At 40.1% G+C, this 24,404-nt stretch overlaps 1 protein-coding gene across 1 annotated transcript; it reads right to left on the bottom strand.

The window, feature by feature from the left end:
- Nucleotides 1-362: 362 nt before the first annotated feature.
- Nucleotides 363-24,404, bottom strand: AMD1 (adenosylmethionine decarboxylase 1). Its single transcript, XM_006071818.4, has 9 exons — nucleotides 23,959-24,404; nucleotides 9,563-9,649; nucleotides 8,521-8,647; nucleotides 7,450-7,552; nucleotides 6,411-6,453; nucleotides 6,167-6,311; nucleotides 5,965-6,057; nucleotides 5,728-5,883; nucleotides 363-5,010 (listed from the first exon to the last, which is right to left on the bottom strand). Exons 1-9 carry the CDS (start codon nucleotides 24,066-24,068, stop codon nucleotides 4,870-4,872), a joined length of 1,005 nt encoding a protein of 334 aa, XP_006071880.1. The 5' UTR covers nucleotides 24,069-24,404; the 3' UTR covers nucleotides 363-4,869.

Genomic DNA, 24,404 nt, shown 5'->3' with positions numbered 1-24,404 from the left:
ATACTCAACATGTATTAGAGGTCCTAACAGGTAAACAGGTAAGAAAATAATTTTTCAAACCAGTAAGCAACACAGAGAACAGACTTATGGACATGGGGAGAGGGGAGGAGAGGGTGAGATATATGGGAAGAGTAACATGGAAACTTACATTGCCATATGTAAAATAGACAGCCAACAGGAATTTGCTGTATGGCTCAGGAAACTCAAACAGGGGCTCTGTATCCACCTAGAGGGGTGGAATGGGGAGGGAAATGGGAGGAAGCTTCAAAAGGGGGGGATATATGTATACCTATGGCTGATACATGTTGAGGTTTGACAGAAAACAGCAAAATTCTGTAAAGCAATTATCCTTCAATAAAAAATAATTTAAAGTGAGCTTATTTATTAGCAAGTTCTCATGATACAAGAGAAAAAAATTTTAATTGTTATCTGTGAGTTATCAATTGGGGAAAAAACCAATTCCATTATAGATTTTTATCAAAAAATCTTAAAGTTATGACAATCAAAATCACATAAAACATTAAACCAAACATTGCTGAGAAAAAGATGACAGATGGATTCAACTCAATCCTAATGCATCATAGTGCCCATCAGGACTTTAAAAGAACTACTCCAGACACTATTAGAAAAATAAAGACAAACTAGGAGAAAATATTTACAAAATACACCAAAAAACTGTATCCAAAATATATAGTTTCATATCTCATTAATGAAAAGAGCCAATTTTTAAATGTACAAAACATTTTCATTCTAAGAATACAGTAATGGCTAACTGAACACATGAGAGCGCATACTCATTAGAGAAATGTAGATTAACACAAGATACTACTACACACTCAGAAGCCACAATGCTTGTATGAGGAAATGTTCATAGCAGCTTTATTAGTATCTTCTCACAATGGAGAGAACCAACAAAATGTTCATTTAACAGAATAGCTAAACAAATTGTGGTACATTCATACAGTGGAATACTACTCGGCAATAAGAAATACATGGTTCAACCTCTCAAAACTTTGTACTTATGAAAGCATTAAGTGATTCAATTTAGTTTCAGAGCTGGTATGGGGAAGGAAACCCTACTCTTTAGTGAAAATCTGGATAGTAGTTAAACTACCTAGAGTAACCCTTCATTGCTTAGGTAGTGGTATTAGGGAACTTTCTTTGGTCCTGATGTGGCTGTGGGCCAAGAGTGTACATTCTTAAAACTTGTAAAGATTTGTATCTATCAACTTTTTGTAAATCTGACCTAATGAGGTGTGTGTAGCAGATAGTTCAGTGTACCAGAGCAGAATTGAGGACTCTGAAGCTGGGGTGTGATGGTTCAAGGAGAAATTTGAGTATACATCCAATTTAGATGTCTAATTATAAATATCAACCTATTTGGGGGGCTTCTAACTCACGTGTGTTGTCAGTTGCTCAGTTGTGCCTGACTCTTTGTGACCTCATGGACTGTAGCCCGCCCGGCTCCTCTGTCCATGGGACCCTCCAGGCGAAAAATATTGGAGTAGGCTGCCATGTCCTACTTTAACAGCATATGGGACATCTCTTGACACTGCCAAAAGTTTTCTTCCAATCTGAGTTACATCACAAACCTCTATGACTCTGCCTCAATTTCATCCTAGGTTTCTGGTTTGAGCACTCAGGAAAATGCTGGATTACAAGTAGTTTGAAGATGGTTCCGTTTGGGAATAAGAATTGACACTTCTCGCGTTGTAAAGGACTAACAAAGTAAATCCTAAGGAGCAAACAGAAGTGGGGAGAAACTAGGGAAGTAAAACAAACTGATGGGGATCAACAGTGGACATGTCTGCAGTGACCTCCTTTAGTCTCTAAAGGTAGAAATGGGTTGATAGGAATTCAAAGGACTAACACTTCTTCCATTGTAACAAAAAGAGAAAGGCAGATGAAAATGTAAAGTTTGAAGGTGGGTAGCTGGGAAGTGGTGTTATCTGGCTAAGACAATAGAAGTCTTTTCTCTTTCATAGTGTGTCACATTTACCACATTCAGATTATGTCCCTGAATCTCATCAGTTAACACCAGGTGTTTGCTGAGCTCAAGTCACCTGTCCCTATAAAACAATCTGGCACTGTAGGACTGCACACACCTTTAGCATCTTGCTTTTCTAAGATCAACCTTTTCTTTTTAGAGCTGGGCTCTGTGGCACTCAGGAATCTTGGTTCACTGACTAGAGAGCTAACCTGTGCCCCCTGCATTGGGAGCACAGAGTCTTAACCAACAGACCGCCAGGGAGGTCCCTAAGATCAACCCTTTTTAACTCAGATTTTGGACAATATTCTGATAAGCTTATTTTAAGAAAGATCTGAATATAATAAAGATTCCAGTTTTTAGCTTATTGTATATGAGACTGAAGAACTGAAATTTCACCAAATGATGAGATATGTATCTGCATGGCACAAAGATCAAAAGCTTTTAACTATGTTCTAGTTGCAAGAACTGAATTAAACTCTGCTCCCCACCCCACTAGGAAGTACCTATTCCATAATAAATGCTGGAATATTCCATCTTCAAACTTTTCTAGTTCCAAACTCTAGCATTCTTATTCTACTTACACTTTTCCTACTCTGATGACCTGGGATACCGCCCAGATGATTTCCTATCAGCTTCAGTTATGAAGCTACTATCAACAACAAAACGTTTAAAACTGTTCTCCCAGCACTTAAAGATCTTTATAACATCTCCCATAACCTTAAAAAAAAAATCATTAAATATTGATTCCTTCAATTAATTATAAAAACTTTATATAGAGTCTAGTATTTGGTCATGTATACTATTTAAAAAAATACATTGACAGAAAACTTTCTGAATGTCACTAGACAATGAATTAAGCAAACGTTTATTGAATCTTAAATTGTGGGTACAGAAATACATTTCAAGTGATTTACGTCCAACACCATGAAGAGAGAAATTATGGCACCAAAATTTTCCCTCCTCTATCATACATACTAGGATTAATTTAGATTACTAGTCAATCTATTTTTCATTTTTTTCTAGGCTTTGTTCCATACAAAATTTGTGCAGGTCTTCAACATGAAATAGAAATCTTTTAAATCTATTAGGGGGAGGAAAATCAGACCTCAAGCCAATAAATGTCATCAAATCTACTGGGACGCTGTTCAAGAACAAAATCCACTTTGAGCATTGGTCCTCATAATAGCACCAAAACATTAGGTACTGTGCGTAATTACAGAAAATCAGAATGATTCATTGATTGAAAGCTTCATCAATGAAGCTTTGAATCAACAATGTGCTTAAAATAAAAGTGTTCCAACCACTTGATTTCAAACCAAGCAGATTTTATGTTCAGAAACACTAAAAAAAAAAGTGTTTCCTTTATAAATACGGAAGGAACAAAAGCATCACTGCATCAACCCAGAAAGAATCAAAAACTGTTTGAGGACAAGAAGAAATACAAAATTGAGTCAACTTTGCTCTTTTATCAACTGCTTAAATGTCCATGTTACCAAATACAGCTAAAAGATGCCAACTCTTTTATGCCTGTATTTTTAGATCATTTCCCATCAATGATTTTGGAATTTTGTGTGTAACGTTTTGTGGATAGCATTCTGCTGCACTGAATATGTCTGAATAACCTTAACAGTTCTCATTCATCACCTGATCCTATTCCATGGTGAAAGGAATACAAACAAGCAAGAGGAAAGTCAGAACACTATTACATGTATCATAAAGTCATGGAACTTTAAGTCACAAGATGGAAAAGACATTGACTCTGCTTTGAACCAAAGTTCATGGCATATCATTAACAGAAATTAGTGGAAATGGCTACGAAAGTAAAAAGTTAAGGTGAATCATCTGACCTGACTTGATTTGTTGAAACCGATACCTTTATCTTAAATCTCGTTAATAAATTGTGATAAAAATTCTTTTGTACTACTGAGCAAGTTAATAACGACATGGTACTTATGAGAAGCTCATTTCATTTAATGGGGGACACCAAATGGCACAGTTTCCATACAGTTCTGCCAATATTCCCTAGTACCAATCTACACCTTCTTTGCTAATCAACAATAGTTTATTCCAAAAGAGTGCATGGCAATGAAAAATGTCAAACTCCATTGACCTTAAAAGAAAATTAAGCCTAGGGTCTACCCCCGCCTTCCCCCTCTGGGGTATAGATTAGTATAAAACCCACAGTGTAACAGTGTATTGCTTTATTGAGGGGGTGTGGTTGGGAGGGGAGACACCATGGTAATGGAAGGAATCCAAGTAATACAAGTTCAGGAAGCAGTGTTAAAATATAAATACACAGAAGGGATAGTTTTCTTAGAGGACTCCACTCGTGGAAGAAAAACTTTAATTGCTGTTGAAAAAACATCTGTATGAAGTAGAAATTGGTTTCAATAACGTTAGTAGAGTATGTTCTAGAAAGTGGAGGTAACTGGATGTAAAATCCTGGCAGCAATTAATAGAACAGTCCCAGATGGCTAGGCTGAGGCCAACACCTAATGAGGACGAAAGCCTTGTCTGTGGGGAATTTTGGATGACACCTGGAGAAATATTACACTGTGCGTAAACCAAATTGAATTGTTTTCACAAGTGTTGTAAAGTTTCGTATAGTAAAAGGTTTTTTCTACATGCACTTCAATTTCACAGCAAGAGTGGCATAGGATACCTAAACACAGAAGAGAGCATTCATGCAAGATATCTAACTCCTTGATATAATAATGTATACAATTCAAAATGATTACACTATCATTACATCTAGGGCTTTCTGCAACTATGAGGTGGTGGTTATGGAAAGCATGGCCCTTGGTATGAATATCTAAAAAGCAGCCACCACCTTCTTCTATGTGTGTTCTCTTTTTGCGTTTTTTCTTCATGTTTCTTAATCAACTCTGCTGTTGTTGCTGCTTCTTAGCAAAACTGGTAAAAACAAAATTGTAATCATTGAACAAAGCGCTCTGGCAATCAAGACGTTTAAAACCTTCAATCTTCTGGGGCGAGGAAAGCACTGTGCGACATTTAGAACTCTGGGGGAAAATGAAATTAACCATTAGCGTTTCCAATATGCAGTAATATTTTCAAACAAAGTATTTAAGACTGCTATTTTAGTCAGACTGTAGCACTGGGGGCTTCCCTGGTGGCTCAGAGTGATAAATAATCTGCCTGCCAGTGCAGGAGACACAGGTTTGATCCCTGATCCAGAAAGATCCCACATGCCACAGAGCAAGTAAGTCCATGTACCATGACTGAGCCCTTGTGCCCTAGAGCCCGTGATCCACAACAAGAGAAGCCACCATTAATGGGAAGCCCACGCCCTGCAACGAAGAGTAGCCCCTGCTCTCTACAACTAGAGAAAAGCCTGTACAGCAACGAAAACCCAGCACAACGAAAAATAAATAAAATTAAAAAACCAAAACAACAACAACAAAACCAACCCCATGGAACTGAAATATTTTAGCTGACTTCCTAGGGGCTGGATGCAGTGGGACACTTTATGTCTTCTGGCACCACCATCCCCAACGTCTATCAACAGGGAAAATAGATAGAATAAGAGGAGCTCACGAACTGGGCTAGATATCAAGTCTAATGATAGGCATAAAGCTTCTCATCTACCAAACACCTCAATTAGTAGTATCTCTGGTTATCTCTGGCTGATTATATGGCATCTCAGAATACATTTTATGACATGCCTCACTCTCCTTATTTTCTGTCAGATTTTATTGTTGATGAAAAAAATGTATTACCTGATTTACAAACAGGGTGGTCACAAATTTTCCTGGCTTGAAGACTTCCACAACTTTCCTGATCAGGTCATCATAGGAGGTCTGACTTAAGTTTGTTTCAAAGCTAACATAAGAAAATTCTGGTTCTGGAGTGATGTGAATAGTCCAATAAGTTCCCTTAAGAGAAATTGCTTTGTGTTAATAATGGAAAGGGCACACTTAAAGGTTTAAATTATTAAGCAAGATATTCTTACTTACATCCGATTTCATCCCATTCATTGAATACCCACAAGGATTGAACATTGTGGCATCAATGACAGAACCTGGTATCAGGTCACGAATTCCACTCTCCTGGGAAAAAAGCCAAAGACTGATTTAAAAATCTGGAAAAGAAATAAGAGAATGAGCCAAAATATTTAGCTGCCAAGCAGGATACAGAATTATTATTGAAAATGCTTACACGAGTGACATCCTTTGCAGTAACACCATCTTTCATGTAGAACTGGTCCATAACTGCTGGGTCAAGCTCACTCATCAGAATTTCCAGGGTTTGATCTGGCTGATTGATTACCCTACTCTCTGGGAAATCCAAAGTATACAAGTACCTATACAAAAGTACAAAATAGTTTCTAAAAATGACAACTGCAAGTTTAAAAAGAAATCTTATATAAAACAAAACTTCCATCAGATTGGGTCCAACATACCAACAGTCAGAATTCATGCGTCCCATACAATATGCTGCTCCATCTGTTGAGGCAGGAGAACAAAAAATAAATTTAACAGATCCATCTGATAGCAAGTAGGCAGGACCCCCCTCCCCCTTTAAGAAAACATTTTATTGGCTGTCATTTAGAGATGCTCTTCAGCTAATAAGCCAGTCTGAATGGTGCTGAGAAAACTATGGTTTACTCTCCCCTAAGACTCCATCAGGTGATGGAGTTTGGTTGCCTATTTACCTACTCTCTCCAGGAAATGAAGTTATGCAGTACGTCCTCCTTTCCATGGTGTTTCAAAGCCTCACTCAACAAAGTTAACAGCTGGCTGAAATTTAAACTAAATTATACGTGGCACCCTGATATAGCCTAGTATAAAAGATGAGGTAAGAACAGGTAGGATGGAAATCTTTTAAAGATTTTCTTTTTTAAAATCACCCTTGTGAATGACTCTGCGCCAAGTTACTAAAATCATCTTAGGTTTTTAGCCTCTTCTAGGATATAAGGGTGTTAGATTAGGTAACCTTTATTTCCCTGTCCTTGAAGCTCAAAAAGGAAGGTCTATAAATAAAAGCTTATATAAATGGATAGAAGTAAATCTTGCCAATTTAGTTGAAGCGACACTACGAACTCACTTCGGTTGACCATTCTTAAGCCAGCTCAACTCCTGTACAGCATGGTAGGCAGTTTCTTAACATGGACCAGTATCTTAGCATGGGTTTATGAAGTCATGGGGCATTTTTCTGGATGAAGGGATCACAGCCTTCATACCCATTAAAACAGACATAAATGACAGCAACTGGCTAGAAGATGAGTTCTCCATCTGGCAGGTGATCAGTTACTTGATTTTTTTCTCCCATCATTTCAACAGTTACACAAGAATATGCAAAAATTTGTAATCAGCTAAATTGATACATTTAACTTAACTATATAAAGTGCTATGTTTGATACGCAGGCACACACACACACACACACACAACACACACACATCCAACTTCAAGAAGCAGGACTCAATTCTACTTAAACTTACTTGGGAAAATTGCATTAAGGAACTCTATTTCTTCCTGGAAATTCCGGTGTGGGTACCCTTGGTGAGAAGGCTTCATGAAATTCTTACGAGAATAAAAGAAGCTCTAAAAAGACAGATAATTTCACACACAGAATTCTATCACGTTTCCTAAACCAATATACTATTTTCTACATACACATATCAAAACCAAAACTATCTCCACAAATATTCTTTCCCAATGACACTTAACATATATTGTAGTACTTTATGTGTGCGTATGCTCAGTCGTTCAGTTGCATCCAACTCTTTGCGACCCCGTGGACTATAGCGCACTTTGCTGGCCGACAAAGAAAAACGAAGGCCGCTGTGTCAAAGAGCAAGGTTTCACACCAATACCCATGAGTTAGTGTTATATAGAGACACAGAGTCCTAACCACTGGACCACCAGGGGATTCCCTAGGGCAGGAGTTTCTGAGCTTTAAAACAGGCATGTAATAAAAATTTTGCGGGAGAATATGTATTGTATATATTTAGTTTCAAAAGAGTGATCCAAAAATTAACATATTGCTCAACTTAGATCTTATAAGGATCAACAAAAACAGTTTTAGGTCCCAGTGACAGCTGTCCTTTGCCCTAGGACAAATTGAGTAAATTATTTACTAATATTTACAAGTTAAGTTAAATATTAAAATTCAACATCACAATAATTAAAATCCAAGTATAAAGTCTGATAGCATTCAAGAATTAACTGACTATTGCTCTTTAATACAATCAGTTCTTTATTATGAAGTCTAGATGATTTTCCTTGCTTTCCCTTCTTTTCTTATTTTCTCCACCATTCATAGTAATAATGTTAAAGAATTAACTACTGAAAGTATCTGGTTTTCTTTTCTTTGAGTTTTATCCCAATTCCTTCTCTAGTTCCTCCACATTTTCTGTTGTCCATGAGTAACAGGCATTCTTTCTCTCCATGGTGTGAGTGTCCTTAGTCATTACAATTGAACAAGTATACAAATTTATTTACCAGGCACATCACTGAACTCTTAACGTTTATACCCGACCAAAAGGATAAATGTTTTTTTGACTACTTACTTGAATTGAGTCAAACCCACTGTAATCCCTAGCAAGTTTCAACAGGGGAACCAGTGCTTTCAGCAAGAGGGTGGTACCACATGTCTTCAAAATGAAACGTCTCTTGGAGACAAACATGCTACTCTCACTGCAGTTTAAAAGAAAGTCACAATATTATAACAATGTTTATGTACTACTGAGATGCTTAATCTATTATTATTGGACTATCATTTAAAGTGTATACTTTTGGCTAATAATTTTAAACAAAAGTTCTCAAGGAAGCAAATAATTCTTCTTCTTCTATTACATGAAAGATCCCACAGAAACATAAACTAGATATAAAGCATACTAGCTCATTACACAAACCCTCTTTTACAGGTCAATTTTCCTCCACACCTAACCTAACCTAGGACACTTACTAAATTCATTCTTTACCTCGTCTTGAACTGCCTGCTCTCACGTGTACGTCTGTAACCATCTCATTACTTTTCACTGGATAATAAGTTCCATGAGGAAAGGAATGTTTGCTTTTATTATTATATGCCTAGGGCCTGACACCTAATAGGCCTTTGATAAACATCTGTATATGTCAAATATAGACTTAGTAAAAGCAGGCACCATGTTCAATACAATAGCTTCAAGGCCCAAAATTCTATCTCTACCTAAAAAAGAACTCCATGACTTACCTCTCTTAAATAACAGCATTCCTATTTCTATGGTAAAGCTAATTTTCACTCTGCTTCAAGCTTTGATAGAGAAGCATATACTAAAAATAAAAGAAGTGAGGGCAAGGGAACAATGCCATTCAATCCTCTTTTGCAGAAACTCCCTGCTAACCTCCAGGGTAATAAAGATGGCAGCCACCTTGAAGAGCTATTAGGTAAGACTTCAAAAACCCTACTGTCTAGGGACACCTGAAGTAAACATTTTATTTTACACCGTACTTTTTTTTAAAAAGGTAAAAACAATCACAGAACCAGTATACAGAGGAACAATTAACTCTTCCACATAGAGTATGATTCATACTGAAATCAGTTAACCAATACTATTTCAGAGGACTTACCTGAGTACATAAGCTTCCTGCTTGTCAGTTTTTGTCACACTTATGATTGAACATTGCACATCCTTCAAAAGTATGTCCCACTCGGATCTATTATTTAACCAAAAAGAGGATGATTAATTTATAACAGTACTTGCCTACTCTCATAGAAATTACAAAAGTCTCACCATGATTTAAAATCATACTTTGTATTTTTTGTCTCATTCTTGCTCCACCTTCTCTTATGAATGTTACGTTAATGAAGTAACTTTTGGAAGCAAGTGAGGTTGGACGCTTGTTGCCAGGAAGGTCCACCTTGTGATTAGAAGGCTGGAACTTCTTATCCAGCCCCTGACCTATGGATGGGGAGAAGGGCTGGAGATTAAGTTCAATCACTATGCTGCATGCCTGCTAAGCCGGCCAACTCTTGGCAACCCCATGGACTGTAGCCTCCAGGATCCTCTGTCCGCTGAATTCTCCAGGCAAGAATACTGGAGTGGATTGCTGTGCCCTCCCTCCAGGGGATTTTCCTTCTTTTATGAATACCAACATTTAATTTTGTTTCAAAACAATCTACATTGACATATACACCAAGTAAGATGGATGCATTTTGCTACAGCATGTTAAGAAGCAAACCAAAATCCAGGAAATTATACTATGTATTTGCAATTTATTATGAAAAAGACAAATGAGATCCAAATAAGACATTTCTCCAAAGAAGACATACAGATGGCCAACAAACACATGCTCAACATCACTAATTAAAAGAAATGCAAATCAAAACTACAATGAAACATCACCTCATACCCATCAGAATGGCCATCATTTGCTGGAGGGGGTGTGAAGAAAAAGGAACTAACTCTTCTTGCACTGTTGGTGGGAATATAAATCAATACAGCCACTATGGAGAACAGGATGGAGGTTCTTTAAAAAACTAAAAATAGAGCTACCATATGAACTGTGAACTTCCAGATGTCCAAGCTGGATTTAGGAAATGCAGAGGAACAGAGATCAAATTGCCAACATCCGCTGGCTGGATCATGGAAAAAGCAAGAGAGTTCCAGAAAAACATCTACTTCTGCTTTATTGACTACACCAAAGCCTTTGACTGTGTGGATCACAACAAACTGTGGAAAATTCTGAAAGAGATGGGAATACCAGACCACCTGACCTGCCTCCTGAGAAATCTGTATGCAGGTCAAGAAGCAACAGTTGGAACTGGACATGGAACAACAGACTGGTTACAAATTGGGAAAGGAGTCCATCAAGGCTGCATTTTGTCACCCTGCTTATTTAACCTATATGCAGAGTACATCAGGAGAAATGCCAGGCTGGATGAAGCACAAGCTGGAATCAAGATTGCCGGGAGAAATATCAATAACCTCCGATATGTGAATGACAGCACCCTTATGGCAGAAAGCAAAGAACTAAAGAGTCTCTTAGTGAAAGAGGACAGTGAAAAAGTTGGCTTAAAACTCAACATTCAGAAAACTAAGATCATGGCATCTAGTCCCATCACTTCATGGCAAATCGATGGAGGTACAATGGAACAGTGAAAGACTATTTCTGGGGGCTCCAAAATCACTGCAGATGGTGACTGCAGCCATGAAATTAAAAGACGCTTGCTTCTTGGAAGAAAAGTTATGACCAACCTAAACAGTATATTAAAAAGCAAGACATGACTTTGCCAACAAAGGTCTGTCTAGTCAAAGCTATGGTTTTTCCAGTAGTCATGTATGGATGTGAGAGTTGGACTATAAAGAAAGCTGAGCGCCGAAGAATTGATGCCTTTGAACTGTGGTGTTGGAGAAGACTGTTCAGAGTCCCTCGGACTGCAAGGAGATCCAACCAGTCCATTGTAAAGGAGATCAGTCCTGGGTGTTCATTGAAAGGACTGATGCTGAAGCTGAAACTCCAATACTTTGGCCACCTGATGAGAAGAACTGACTCATCTGAAAAGACCCTGATGCTGGGAAAGATTGAAGGCAGGAGGAGAAGGGGATGACAGAGCGTGAGATGGTTGGATGGTATCACCAACACAATGGACACGAGTTTGAGTATCTCCGGGAGTTGGTGATGGTCAGGGAGGCCTGGGGTGCTGCAGTCCATGGGTTAGCAAAGAGTCGGACACGACTGAGTGACTGAACTGAACTGATGAACCAGTAGTCTCACTCCTGGGCATATATATATATATCTGGAGAAAAATATGGCTCCAAAAAATACATGCACCCCAGTGTTCATTGCAGTACTGTTTACAATAGCTAAGACATGGAAACAACCTAAATGTTCATTGACAGAGGAATGGAAAAAGATGTGGTACAGGTATGCAATGGAATTATTACTCAGCCATGAAAAAGAACGTAATAATGCCATTTGTATCAACATGCATGGACCTAGAATTGTCATATTGAGTCAAGTCAGCCAGAGAAGAAATATCTAATGACATGCCTTATATGTGCAATCTAAAAAGAAATGGTTCAAATGAACTTATTAACAAAACAGAAACAGACTGGCAGATTTAGAGGAAGAATTTATGGTTAGGGTGGAAAGAACAGGGAAAAGGGATAGTTAGGGTGTCTGGGATCAGCATGTATACAATGCTATATTTAAAACGTATAACCAACAAGGTCCTGCTGTGTAGCACAGGGAACTCTGCTCAGTGTTATGTGGCAGCCCGGATGGGAGACAAATTCAATGGATACATGTATATGTACAGCTGCCTTCCTCTGCTGTCCACCTGCAACTATCACAACATTATTAATCAACTATACCTCAACATAAAAAAAAGTTTAAAAAAAAGAAGAAAAAACTAAATTGCTACATGATCCTTTACTGTTTTTTAAAATGTCACCTTAACAGTTCAGGGTGAGTTATTAAAAATATTCATTTAAGAGAATTATTCTGTTAAAGCACCAGATATATATATATATATTCCACTTGAAATGTTATCTTATTTTAATCTACATAAGTGAAGCTTACTCATTTCATTGCTAATATCTTAGCTGTTTATAGAACCCATCCATAAACTTAAACATAGATTATTTTTTCAAATATTTTTTCCATAATACACTCTTCTGTCAATCTGACACAAAATGCTAAAATTTTTGACCAGGATTTGTTCATTTTCAGTGTCCATCTGAAATTTTTTCTTAACATTGTTCCAACTGGGCCATTCCTACTGATCTATCTTCAAGTTCACTCACTCTTTTGTCATTATTCTACAAGCCCATCCAGTAAAAACTTTCTATTCCAGTAGTTATTTTTCAGTTTCATCTTCCGCTTCTTTGCTAAGATTTGTTATTACTTCTTAAAGCATGGTTATGATAGCTGCTTTTAAATCCTGACCTGCACCACCTTGAGGTTGAAGTTTACTAGACTGTCTCCCTTTGAGGGAATTTCCTTATTTTTTATTTTACATAAGGAAAAATTTGTGATTGCATCCTGGACATCACATTATATGATTTTAAATCTTCAAACCCTATGGAGCATGCTGATTTTTAAAAAACTATGTTAGCAGACAGCTGAAATGGTTAAGTTCAGTCTTGTTCTTATCCAACTTCTATGTGTTAGGTTACTATCTCCATAATCTCCATGACAACGCCTAGCTCAATAGTGGGGCGGGGTGGGGGTGGGGTGGGGTGGTGGTGAAGATGGCCTGCTTCTTGGTCCTCTGGCTAGAAAGCCCAGGCTTTAGTTCCCGGCTCTGCAGCAGTCTACTACAGGACTGCCTGAGCTACAGCAGCAAAGAACAGGGGAAAAAAAGGCAAAGCAATACAAAAACAAAAAAGGGATTTTCCCCACTCTCTCTAACCCAAAGGGGCCCCCTTCCATTCCTTGTCCACATTCCAGAAAAAGACCTCTCTAAAAGCTCAGTTTGTGTGCAGTTCCGGGTTTCTGGCAGCTTTTGAGGCCACCCCAGGAGATACCAAGAGAAAAAAGAAACAAACTCATGGATATGTCAGTGATGTTTTGAGTTTTGGCTTCCTTCTCCAATTCACCTAACGTTTACTTTCCAGAGTCCTCAGCTGCTGCATGCATTCTGTCCAGGGTTTCTAGATGCATTCAGTGAGAGTAGAGTGTGCTTACTCCACCTTGATGGAAACAAGAATCCTCCTGCACTCATTCTATCATTGTTAATAAATTCTGCAACCATACTCTTCCTCACCTAAAAGAAACCCTTAAGTAGTCAGTAGTTTTCAAAGTCATGGTATGAAAGGAACTGCTTTAAAACATTCTAAGTCAAACACAGTTGAATAGTCTATGAACCAAGTGTTATAAAAACAATCTAGAGAACTGCTGGCTCAAAAAATACAGGGCAGGAAAAATGTGACAGATTTAGAATTGAAGAAGTCAATACAATGCTATCCATGAACATAAAGAGGAGAGAGAAAACAGTTGAGAATTTCAGCAAATTATTAAAATCACATTTTGGTAGAAAAATAAGCCCCTTATTTTTTCCTAAATAAAGCTTTTTTGGATCCTAGCCCCACCCAGATCATGATAAATCTCTCAAATACTATGCTCTTTACAAATGATAGTACATGGACTGAATGATCTTAGTCACTCTGCCAGAAAAGTAATACATAAATGGCATGCCATATTTTATTTATTTTTAATCAGTTAGTTAATTTGTGGTTGTGCTGAAATCTTTGTTGCTGCACGTGGGCTGTTCTCCAGTTGCAGCGCATGGGCTTCTCACGGCAGTGGCTTCCAGGTGCACCGGCTTTAGCAGCTGCAGCACGCAGGCTCTAGAACACAGGTCTCAGTAGTTGTGGCTCATGGGCTTCGTTGCTCTGAGGCATGTGGATCAAACCCTTGTCCCCTCCATTGGCAGGCAGATTCTTATCCACTGTACCACCAGGTAAGTCCCATATTTTATATTAAAAGTTTTTAGTCTGTGGTTTAATAAAAATAGAACAAATTGAAGTGTTTACATGGGAAAACATACAATTAAGATAAGAGACTTCTATGTCATCTGACTGAGTAAGACTAGAAATGGCTAACCGGCTACTTTTTTTTTCCCCTGATGTGGACCATTTTTAAAGTCTTTATTACAATGTTGCTTCTGTTTTATGTTTTAGTTTTTTGGCCCCAGGGTATATGGGATCTTAGCCCCCTGACCAGGGAATCAAACCAGCAACCCCTGCATTGGAAGGCCAAGTCCCAACTACTGGACTACCAGGGATGTCCCCTACCCTTTTTTGGGGGGGGGGGGGGGGGGGCAAGCAGAACAGATTGTGGATTGGGAAAAGACAGTCTCTTGGGCAACTGGTGTTGGGAAAACTGGATCTGCACTCAGAAGAATGAAACAGAATCCTTACCTTACACTGCATAACTCAAAATGGATTTAAACACCTCAATTAAGACACAAAAATATAAAACTCTTAGAAGAAAACATGGGGAAAAACTTTATGATATTGGATTTGGCAAAGCTTTCTTGGATGTTACACAAAAAGCACAGGCAACAAAAGCAAAAATAGGCAAATAGAACTGCATCAAACTTAACTTCTGTGTATCAGAGGAAAACATTCAACAGAGTGAAAAGATAAGGTACAGAACTGGAAAAGTACCTGCAAATCTTACATCTTATAAGAGGTTAATATCCGGAATAAATAAGGAACTCCAACAAGAAAAACAAATAACCTAATTTAAAAGTCAGCAAAAGGTCTTAAATAGACAATTCCCCTCCCCTCAAAAAAGATATACAAATGGCCAATAAGCACATAAAAAGATGCTCAATCATAAGACAATGCGAATCACAATCATGATACCACCTAGTGCTCATTAGGATGTCAGATACTGAAAAGGAAAAATGAAAGAACAAGTGTTGGCAAATGCAGAGCAATTTTAACACTTGTGAATTACTACTGGTGAATGAATGGATGAAGCACAAGCTAGAATCAAGATATATCAATAACCTCAATATGCAGATGACACCACACATGGCAGAAAGTGAAGAACAACTAAAGGGCCTCTTGATGAAAGTAAAGAGGAGAGTGAAAAAGTTGGCTTAAAACTCAACATTCAGAAAATAAGATCATGGCATCTGGTCCCATCACTTCGTGGCAAATCGATGGGGAAACAATGGAAACAGTGAAAGACTATTTTTTGGGGCTCCAAAATCACTTCAGATGGTGACTGCAGCCATGAAATTAAAAGACGCTTACTCCTTGGAAGGAAAGTTATGACCAACCTAGACAGCATATTAAAAAGCAGAGACATGACTTTGCCAACAAAGGTCTGTCTAGTCAAAGCAATGGTTTTTCCAGTAGTCATGTATGGATGTGAGAGTTGGACTATAAAGAAAGCTGAGCGCTGAAGAATTGATGCCTTTGAACTGTGGTGTTGGAGAAGACTGTTCAGAGTCCCTCGGACTGCAAGGAGATCAAACCAGTCCATCCTAAAGGAGATCAGTCCTGGGTGTTCATTGGAAGGACTGATGCTGAAGCTCCAATACTTTGGCCACCTGATGCGAAGAACTGACTCATTTGAAAAGACCCTGATGCTGGGAAAGATTGAAGGCAGGAGGAGAAAGTGATGACAGGATGAGATGGTTGGATGGCATCACCAACTCAATGGACGTGAGTATGAGTAAACTCCGGGAGTCTGGTGATGGATGGGGGGGGCTGGCATGCTGCAGTCCATGGGGTCACAAAGAGTCAGACACAACTGAGTGACTGAACTGAACTACTGGTGAAAATGTAAAATGGTACAGCCATTATGGAAAAATTATGAACATTCCTCAAAAAACCGTAAAAACAGAACTACCACATGATCTAACAATTCTACTTCTGGGTGTGTGTGTGTGTCTGTGTGTGTGTGTGTGTGTGTATAAGACAGGATCTGGAAGAGACATTTGCACATCCATGTTCATTGTTATTCACAACTGTCAAGAGAAGCAAGCAACCCAAATGTCCATCAAGGGATTAATGGATAAAGACAATGTGGTGTATGCAAAAAATGGCTTATGTGGCCTTAAAGGAAAGTTTATCACATGCTTTAATGTGAATGAACCTAAGAATTTCATGCTAAGTGAATCACACCAGTCAGAAAAGGATGAATATCACCAGAAAAGGATATAGGTTTCCACTTATATAAGGTACTCATCTCACACATTCATATGAAGTATCCAAAGTAGTCAAATCATAAGGAAAGGTGACTGATAAAGGCTGGAGGAAGAGGGGAGGGGAAATTAACCCTTAATGGGTAGTTTCAGTTTTGCAAAATGAAAAGTTCTACAGATCTCTTGCACAACAATGTGAATATATTTAATACTGAATGTTCACTTAAATGGTTAAACTTAATGTTAGACCTTCATTTTTTAATAATTATTTATTTTTGGCTGTGCTGGGTCTTCACTGCTGTGTACAGGCTTTCTTTAGTTGTGGTAAGCAGGGGGCTTCTCACTGTGGTGACTTGTCTTGTTGCGGGGCACAGGCTCTACGGTGAGTGGGCTTCAGTAGTTGTGGAACATGGGCTCAGCTGCCCTGTGGTATGTGGGATCTTCCCAGGCCAGGGATTGAACCGGTGTCCTTTGCATTGCAAGGCGAATTCTTAAACACTGGATCAACAGGGAAGCCAATGTTAGACTTTTAAAGAAGTAAATTATAGAGGGAACAGAATGTTGCTGGCAGATGCAAAAAACCCTTTAGAACAGTTTTGCTTTTATCCCTTGGATTCTACCCTCAGATATAGTGGGCCAGAAACTGTGCAGATGGTGCCTGGAAACCTGCATTTATTTAAAAGGCCTCCATGTGATTAGGTTCCTCTAACAGATTTCCTCCTTTAAGCAAAAATCTCTGATTTCAGGGTTATCAAGTAATTTACCCCAAAAGTTACCCAACTGAACTATTTGAACTTTCCTGAAGTGTGACCTTAGTCAACAGCCTGACTCATCTGTTTCGCAGACACTCTACTTATCACCTTGCATTCAGACCTCAACACCACAGCCAAGGTGGTAGCAGTCGTAAGAGCAGTCTGAGTCAAACCCATCCTAAAACATGAGATTACTCTTCAGCGAAGTCTAGGCTGACCAGAATTTAATTCAGATATCCAGAGAAATAAGCTTTCATCTTCTGTTCAAAGCAATCAACCCAGAATGCACTGTTAATTATAATCAGAGTAACTGAAGTTCTCCACCTCAAACTTTCACTGAAAAATTAAATTAGCATCATTACTGCTACATTGATTTATTACTTTCAATGTGTACCTCTCAAAAAAAGGTGGTTTGAAGATAGCAGTTCAAGTTTTTTGAAACTGCTGTGAGGAATGTATTGAGAAGCTTAATTCAATAGGAAGCCCTTCTACTCCAAAATATTTACCTTAAAAGGTTTTTGGCAAGAGGTTGTAAATTCCTTCAGTGTAAATTACTGATATTGCAATATGGTGCAATGATGTAGTCAAGTAAGGCATGAGTTCTGGGAAAATTAATGCTGAGGTGTAATTAACTATTTTTGCAACTGCTCCCAGTCCTTTGCTGAAGATTTTATCATATAAAATTTGAGTGAAGGAAAGAAAGAATAGCAGAAAATACCTAGTCCTAAACGTCTTGTCCAATATTAACATTACAGATTCTAGTTTTCATATTTTCACACCTCTAGCTAAAATACCTCTAGCCTTCCACAGTTAATAAACATTTACTCTTTACCTCCATTTACTACAATTTCCCATGTGAACACATTTCCTTACTAACATTCCAGGTCTGTGATGAATTCTAAAGCAGAAAGGAAAGTCAATTTTAGAACCCTGAAAGATCAAACTATCGTTCCTCACCAAAATTTCTTATTTTCTAACAGACTTCCTCCCCATAGCTGCCATTTCTTTTAAAAAGGTTTTTGTCTGGTCCAGCATTTTAGTCCAGCAACTCTTAAGAAATTATAGAAACAGACATAAAGGTCTATTTCTATTCAACATCATTTGAAATCTGAAAATTCTAGTAGAGAAACCTGCAGGTTAAACCTAATATACTACTCCCTCTTTTTATATTTCAACCTTAATTACTTTGTGAAGTAGTCAGTTTTAGAAAACATCACCTGTCTTATTCATTTGGATATCTGGACTATTGCTTTTCTCCAACATATTGTTAATCAGTCTTATTTAATCCAAGCCATGCCAGAAAAGATAAAACAAAAGCTTCTCAGTATTATGTACTTCATTCAGATTACACTGAAGGGAAATTCTACTAAGTGGCCTACAGGACAGTGGGAAATGTTAACAGTGGGTTCCAGCTTGGAGTTAAAGCTTGGAAAGATGGGCCAATTTTGCTTCAAGTGCGTTCTATTCCTTCATACCATATTAAAAAAATCAATTCCAGATGGGGGGCAGATCTAAATATGAGAAGTAAAACAAAGTTTACAGGGAAAAAAGAACATCTTCATTACCTCCGGATGAGCAAAGATCATTTTAAACAGGACAGAAAAACCACGAACCATTAATGAAAACACTGATAAATGGAACATTAAAATTATGAACTATTTTCTAAACTGTCATTAATAAAACGAAAAAGGAAACCAGAGGATAGAAAATGTTTGTAATGTACATATTGGAGAGATAATTCACCTATAATATATTAAAGAACTCCTGCAAACTGAAAAATCATCCCTAAAGAAAAAGAAGTGGACTTGAACAAGCATTTCACAAAAGATAGCCAAATGGTGGATAAAGATATAAAAGGATGTTCAACTCCATTAGTCTGAAAGGAAATACACAGACCACTATACACCCACAAAATCCTAAAATTAAAAAGACAACACAAATGTTAAATGAAGATATTGAGCAACTGCACCCTTGTGCTGAATATACGCACCCTGTGCTGTGCTTAGTCTCAACCGTGTCTGACTCTCTGGACCCCATGGACTGTGTAGCCCGCCAGGCGCCTCTGTCCATGGGGATTCTCTAGGCAGGAATCTCGAGTGGGTTGCCATCCCTCCTCCAGGGGATCTTCCCAACCCAGGGGTCAAACTCAGGTCTCCCGCATTGCAGGCAGATTCTTTACCGTCTGAGCCACCAGGGAAGTCCAAGAATACTGGAACCGGCAGCATATCCCTTCTCCAGGGGAACTTTCCCAACCCAGAAGCTTTACTAACCACAGAAGCACTATATGCACCCTATGACTTAGCAGCTCCATTCCTCGGTGTATCTAACAGGAGATGCTATTTACGAAAAGACATTTACACTAGTGTTCATAGCAATGTATTTGTATTAGCAAACTGGAAATTATTGATGTAAACAGTAGACTTGATAAATTGTGGTATATGGACACAAAAATACAACACTGAGAACAAACTAAAAAAACCCCCAAACATAATGCTGACCAAAGGAGGCATATGATACATAACAAATGATTCCATGTTATAAAAAAAACTAGGGAAAACCATGGTGTGTTAAAACTCAGGATAGTGGTGTTCCCTTAGCTGGAGAGCGGAATAGGTTATAATTGGAAGGAGGCACAGGGGGACTGCTGACTAGTTACATTCCTTAGATATGAAGGCTGGTTACATGATGGGATCAATTTGTCAAAATCTGAGATGTACTTAGGACTTTCGTAACTTTTATGACTGTAGCCTGCCAGGCTCCTCTGTCCATGGGAATTCTCTAGGCAAGAATACTGGAGTGGGCTGTCATGCCCTCCTCCAAGGGATCTTCCCGTCCCAGGAATTGAACCCTGGTCTCCCGAGTTCCAGGTGGATTACAGTCTGAGCTTTGGCAGATTAGCATCACCCCTACAAGTTCCGTCATGCCTCTCTGTAATCCACCATTCTCCCTTAACTCTCATCCTTTGCCTATCGTGTATGTATTTTCTGGTTTTATAGGCATGAAATCTTACAGTATAGGACTTCTCATGGGGCTTATTATTGTTTGTTCTCCAGCACAATCATCTGTTGTGTGTGTCAACAGCAGTTCATCCCTCTTTTTTTAACTACCAAGTAGTATTCTATAGGATGAATACAGAGACTTGTTTTCAGTTCTGGAGCTACTGCAAAATAAAGCTTCTAAGAACGTATTCATGTAAAAGTCTTTGTATGGACATATTTCCTGTTCACTTGGGCAAACACATGAGTGGACTAGACTGGCTAGATCATATGAGAGATGTATTAACTTAGCGCTTCCCAGGTGGCTCCAGTGGTAAAGAACCTGCCTGCCAATGCAGGTGACATAAGAGATGCGGGTTCAACTTCTGGGTTGGGAAGATCCCCTGCAGTAGGAAATGGCAACCCACTCCAATATTCCTGCCTGGAAAATCCCATGGACAAAGGAACCTGGCAGGCTATAGTCATAGAGTCACAAAGAGGCGGACACAACTGAAGCAATTTAGCAGGCACAGTAACTTATTAAGAAACTGCCAAACCATTTTCCCAAGTGGATACACTGTTTTCCATTCCCATCTGCAGTGCATGAAAATCCTGATTCCTTCACAGCTCTAGTCAGGGTGTGGTATCAAAATTATACAAACCCCAAAAGGAACTGTGGTGTGTTCCCTCTCTATTAACTAATTAGAATGTAATACTATGAATGTAATGTATGAAAAAGGTTGGAATTATTTCTTCCTTGAGTGTTAGAACACTCCAGTATAACCATCTGGGCCTAGATTTTTCTTTATGGGTGATTAAGTCAATTCATGCAGTGGTTATAGGACTATTAGGATTTCTATTTCTTCTTGCATCGATGTGGGAAGGTACTTTCCTAGGAATTTTCCTGTAATATCCTGCCTTTTAAATGTTTTTAGCATTGGTAGTGATGCCCTCTTAGGACATCTTAACTCCTTCCATGCCCTTAGGTTTTATGTTTTATAAACAGTATAGTTATTTTATTCCAGTTTGTGAATGTCTTTTGACTGACTTTCTTCTATTTGCATTTTAGTGTAATTACTGAGGTTGGAGATGTGAGGCAAGTAAAAAAGAAGGATTTTCTGGCTTCCTAACATTTATATTGTTAAGTAAAAACAAAGCTACTAAAGATTATTCCATGGAAGAATTAAGGTTTAACTTCATTAAGCAATCTAAAGCTCACCATCTCTTCTATTTTATTCTTTGAATAAAAATACATCAAATTGCTAGGGCACCATGTAATTTTAAATTGCCTATTAGACTATAATCTGAAATACTTTCTCCTCCAGCCTGGTTTGCTTAAAAACAAGGAGAAGAGAAAAAAGATTCTGTCCTTAAGGTAAAGAATCGAAGATGAAGATTTTAAGGCTTAAAGAGTGGTTACTATGTCTCAGACAGTTTTAAGCACTGTATATGTATTAACCCACTTAACCCTCACAATTACATCCATGAAGAGGTACCATTATTTTCTCCATTTTGGAGAGACAAAAATATCAAACAGCTAGCTATTAGATGATGTTTGAACTCAAATCCAGACATGCCATAGGCAATGTACTAACCATTTCATTATGCATTACTCTTCTAGATGACTGATAACTCTTCTATGGGATTTAACGAATTCCAAGTATCTACAAAACTTATGACACTTAATCACAGATTCAACAAAACCAACATTCTGTCCCTGAAGGTATAATCTTTGCCATCACTTTAAGATCCACGCTGAAGCAGTAAAACAATTTCAGTTGATGAAAGTGCAAAAGTCGTTCTCAAACATTTAAAAGCAAGCAAGCTGCCTATTTATAAGCCTTTCTCCTCCTTCATTCGGAGAACTAATTGTTAATCAAAAAAGCTTAAATTCAGGCGTTTTTCCCCCAAGAACTCGGGGAGGAAACACTCCCTTCCCTTTATTAAGAACGGGTACTAACTAACAAAGCTTCAACTCATTTAACGAGCCGGAGCAGAAAATTTTGTTATTCATTTTATGACTTGTTTTTTGCACATTAGTTCTTCCTGACAGTATTTCCTAAATAATCCTATCACAATCGTCTTACCAAAGGCATATCACCAACACGAGGGAGCTTTTCCATCTGTGAAATGGAGGAAATACTAAGCTTCCCCATATTTATAAGTAACTGCTTCCTAGAGTAGGGGCCATGTTACGACCTCTTAAGTGTCGCACAAAGCTTGAAAAATGAAACCGGTAACATTTTCGCTAACACGAGGTTTTCCTACGGGAGATTCCTTCAAGTGAGACCGCCTTAAAAGTCCCAGCAGCACGTGTCCGCCTAGATTCCCTTCTCCAGTTGCTTTTTGTCAGGAAAAGCGGCGAGTGCAGCCAACATTCCTGAAACGCCCATTGGCTTACACCCCGGGGCAGGCTCCGGGTCCGGCCCAGCAGCTCTTTGGTCGCTGCCTTTCAATGAAGCGGCCGCGCCGGCTCCTCCGCCTCAAGGCACACTAGCGGCACTTATGCACCCAGGAGCCTAGAATGACGAGAGATGTCTAGTGGTCCGAGCGCCAGGGAGCGGAAGCCGGCCCCGCCATCATCGGGGTCGCCCGCGTCATTTGCGCTGGGATCGAGACCACTACAAGCCCTATCCTTTTCTGCGCGGTCGCCCAGCTCTCTCGCATGACTGCCCGGGGTGGGAGGCTGGAGCCCCAGATTCTTTTGCAGGATTAGGCATTAAAGGTATTATGTCCGAGCTCCGACCCGCCTCTAGCCCGTAAACGCAGGCTAGCCTCATTCCACTCTGGACTCCGCCGACTCGGTAACAGGTTACACAACCCAAGGTCAAGCGACTCGGGCGCCAGCCTCGGTGGGCTCTCCGGCCGTCTTCCCGGGCAGCCCCGAAAGGGCTCTGGTGCAGAGCACATTAGGGCGGCGGTGCGGCCCAGCCACTGCGGCACAGCTGCTCCCGCCCAATCCCCGCCGCCCGGGCGCCACATGCTGCCAGCGCCGACCACGGGCGGGGAGGCCTGTTAGTCAGCCCCTCGGCCCCAGCCGGGCCGCCCCCCCACCCCCCCAACACACACCCCTTCCCGCCGCACGCGAGAGGACGAATCCGGCTCCCGATCCGCTCCGCTCCCTCCCTCCTCCACTCCCGAGGCGGACACGCCCGAATTAGCGCCTGACTAAGCCCGCCGAGCCACACCTGCCGGGAGGGAGCCCGCGCGGCCCCCACCTCCGGACACCCCACCCAGGGTCCCCGACCGCCAAATCTGGCCGAAGGGGAGTTAAGTCGGGAGGTGAGGGCCGCTAAACCACCCGGAACGGCGCTGCCCGCCGCCCCGCACGCCGCGCCGTGGACGTTACCTGAGCACGCGGCTGCGCCGGCCTCCTCCCCTCCCCCCGGGCAGCGCCCGGCCCGGCAACGGTGGCGGGAGAAGCTGGATCGGGCCCCGCGTGGACCTTTGGCTGCTCACCCCCAGCGCCGGGGCCCTTTCCACGACTGCCAAAACGACCTCCCGCGAGCGGACCTGCCCCCACCTGGAGACTACGGGAACCCAACCCTCGGCCCTCAGCCTCAGGCTGGTGCCTCCCAGGCGGCGACAGTCCCCCAGACTCGACTGTGGGCGAGAGCCCCGAGCACCCACCTTGGGATGGTGCGAAGATCCCCAGATCCTTGGTTTGCTTCGGGTTGCTGCCTGGAGAACCAAACCTCCAGCAGTTTCTCGGTCCCTTCGAAAAAATGTGCAGCTTCCATCACCGTGAGACTAGCGAACAACCAACAACCACAGAAAATCAACTAAATTAAATCTCTTCTCCCGCCGCCGCCGCCGCCGCTGCGGATTGTTCCAGCTGTGTTACTAAAGTTCAGGTTCCTTTTTTTTTTTTTTTGCTATAATTTTATATTAACTTTTTTTTAAAAAAAGGATTAATAAAATTTTCCCGGCTTTGTGTGTGTGGGTGAGCGAAAGTTGAACGTGAGTCTGTTGGAAATAGAGGCAGATACAGCTCAGTCTCTTGTAGTCCGCTGTTTCCCCGTTAGAGAGAGTAGAGCGAGCGCTAGCTAATGTCGCCGGCCATACTGTGGGAGCGA

The sequence above is a fragment of the Bubalus bubalis genome, chromosome 10 (genome assembly GCF_019923935.1).
Source record: "Bubalus bubalis isolate 160015118507 breed Murrah chromosome 10, NDDB_SH_1, whole genome shotgun sequence".
Lineage (NCBI taxonomy): Eukaryota > Metazoa > Chordata > Mammalia > Artiodactyla > Bovidae > Bubalus > Bubalus bubalis.
This window is presented reverse-complemented; position numbering and strand designations above follow the sequence as displayed.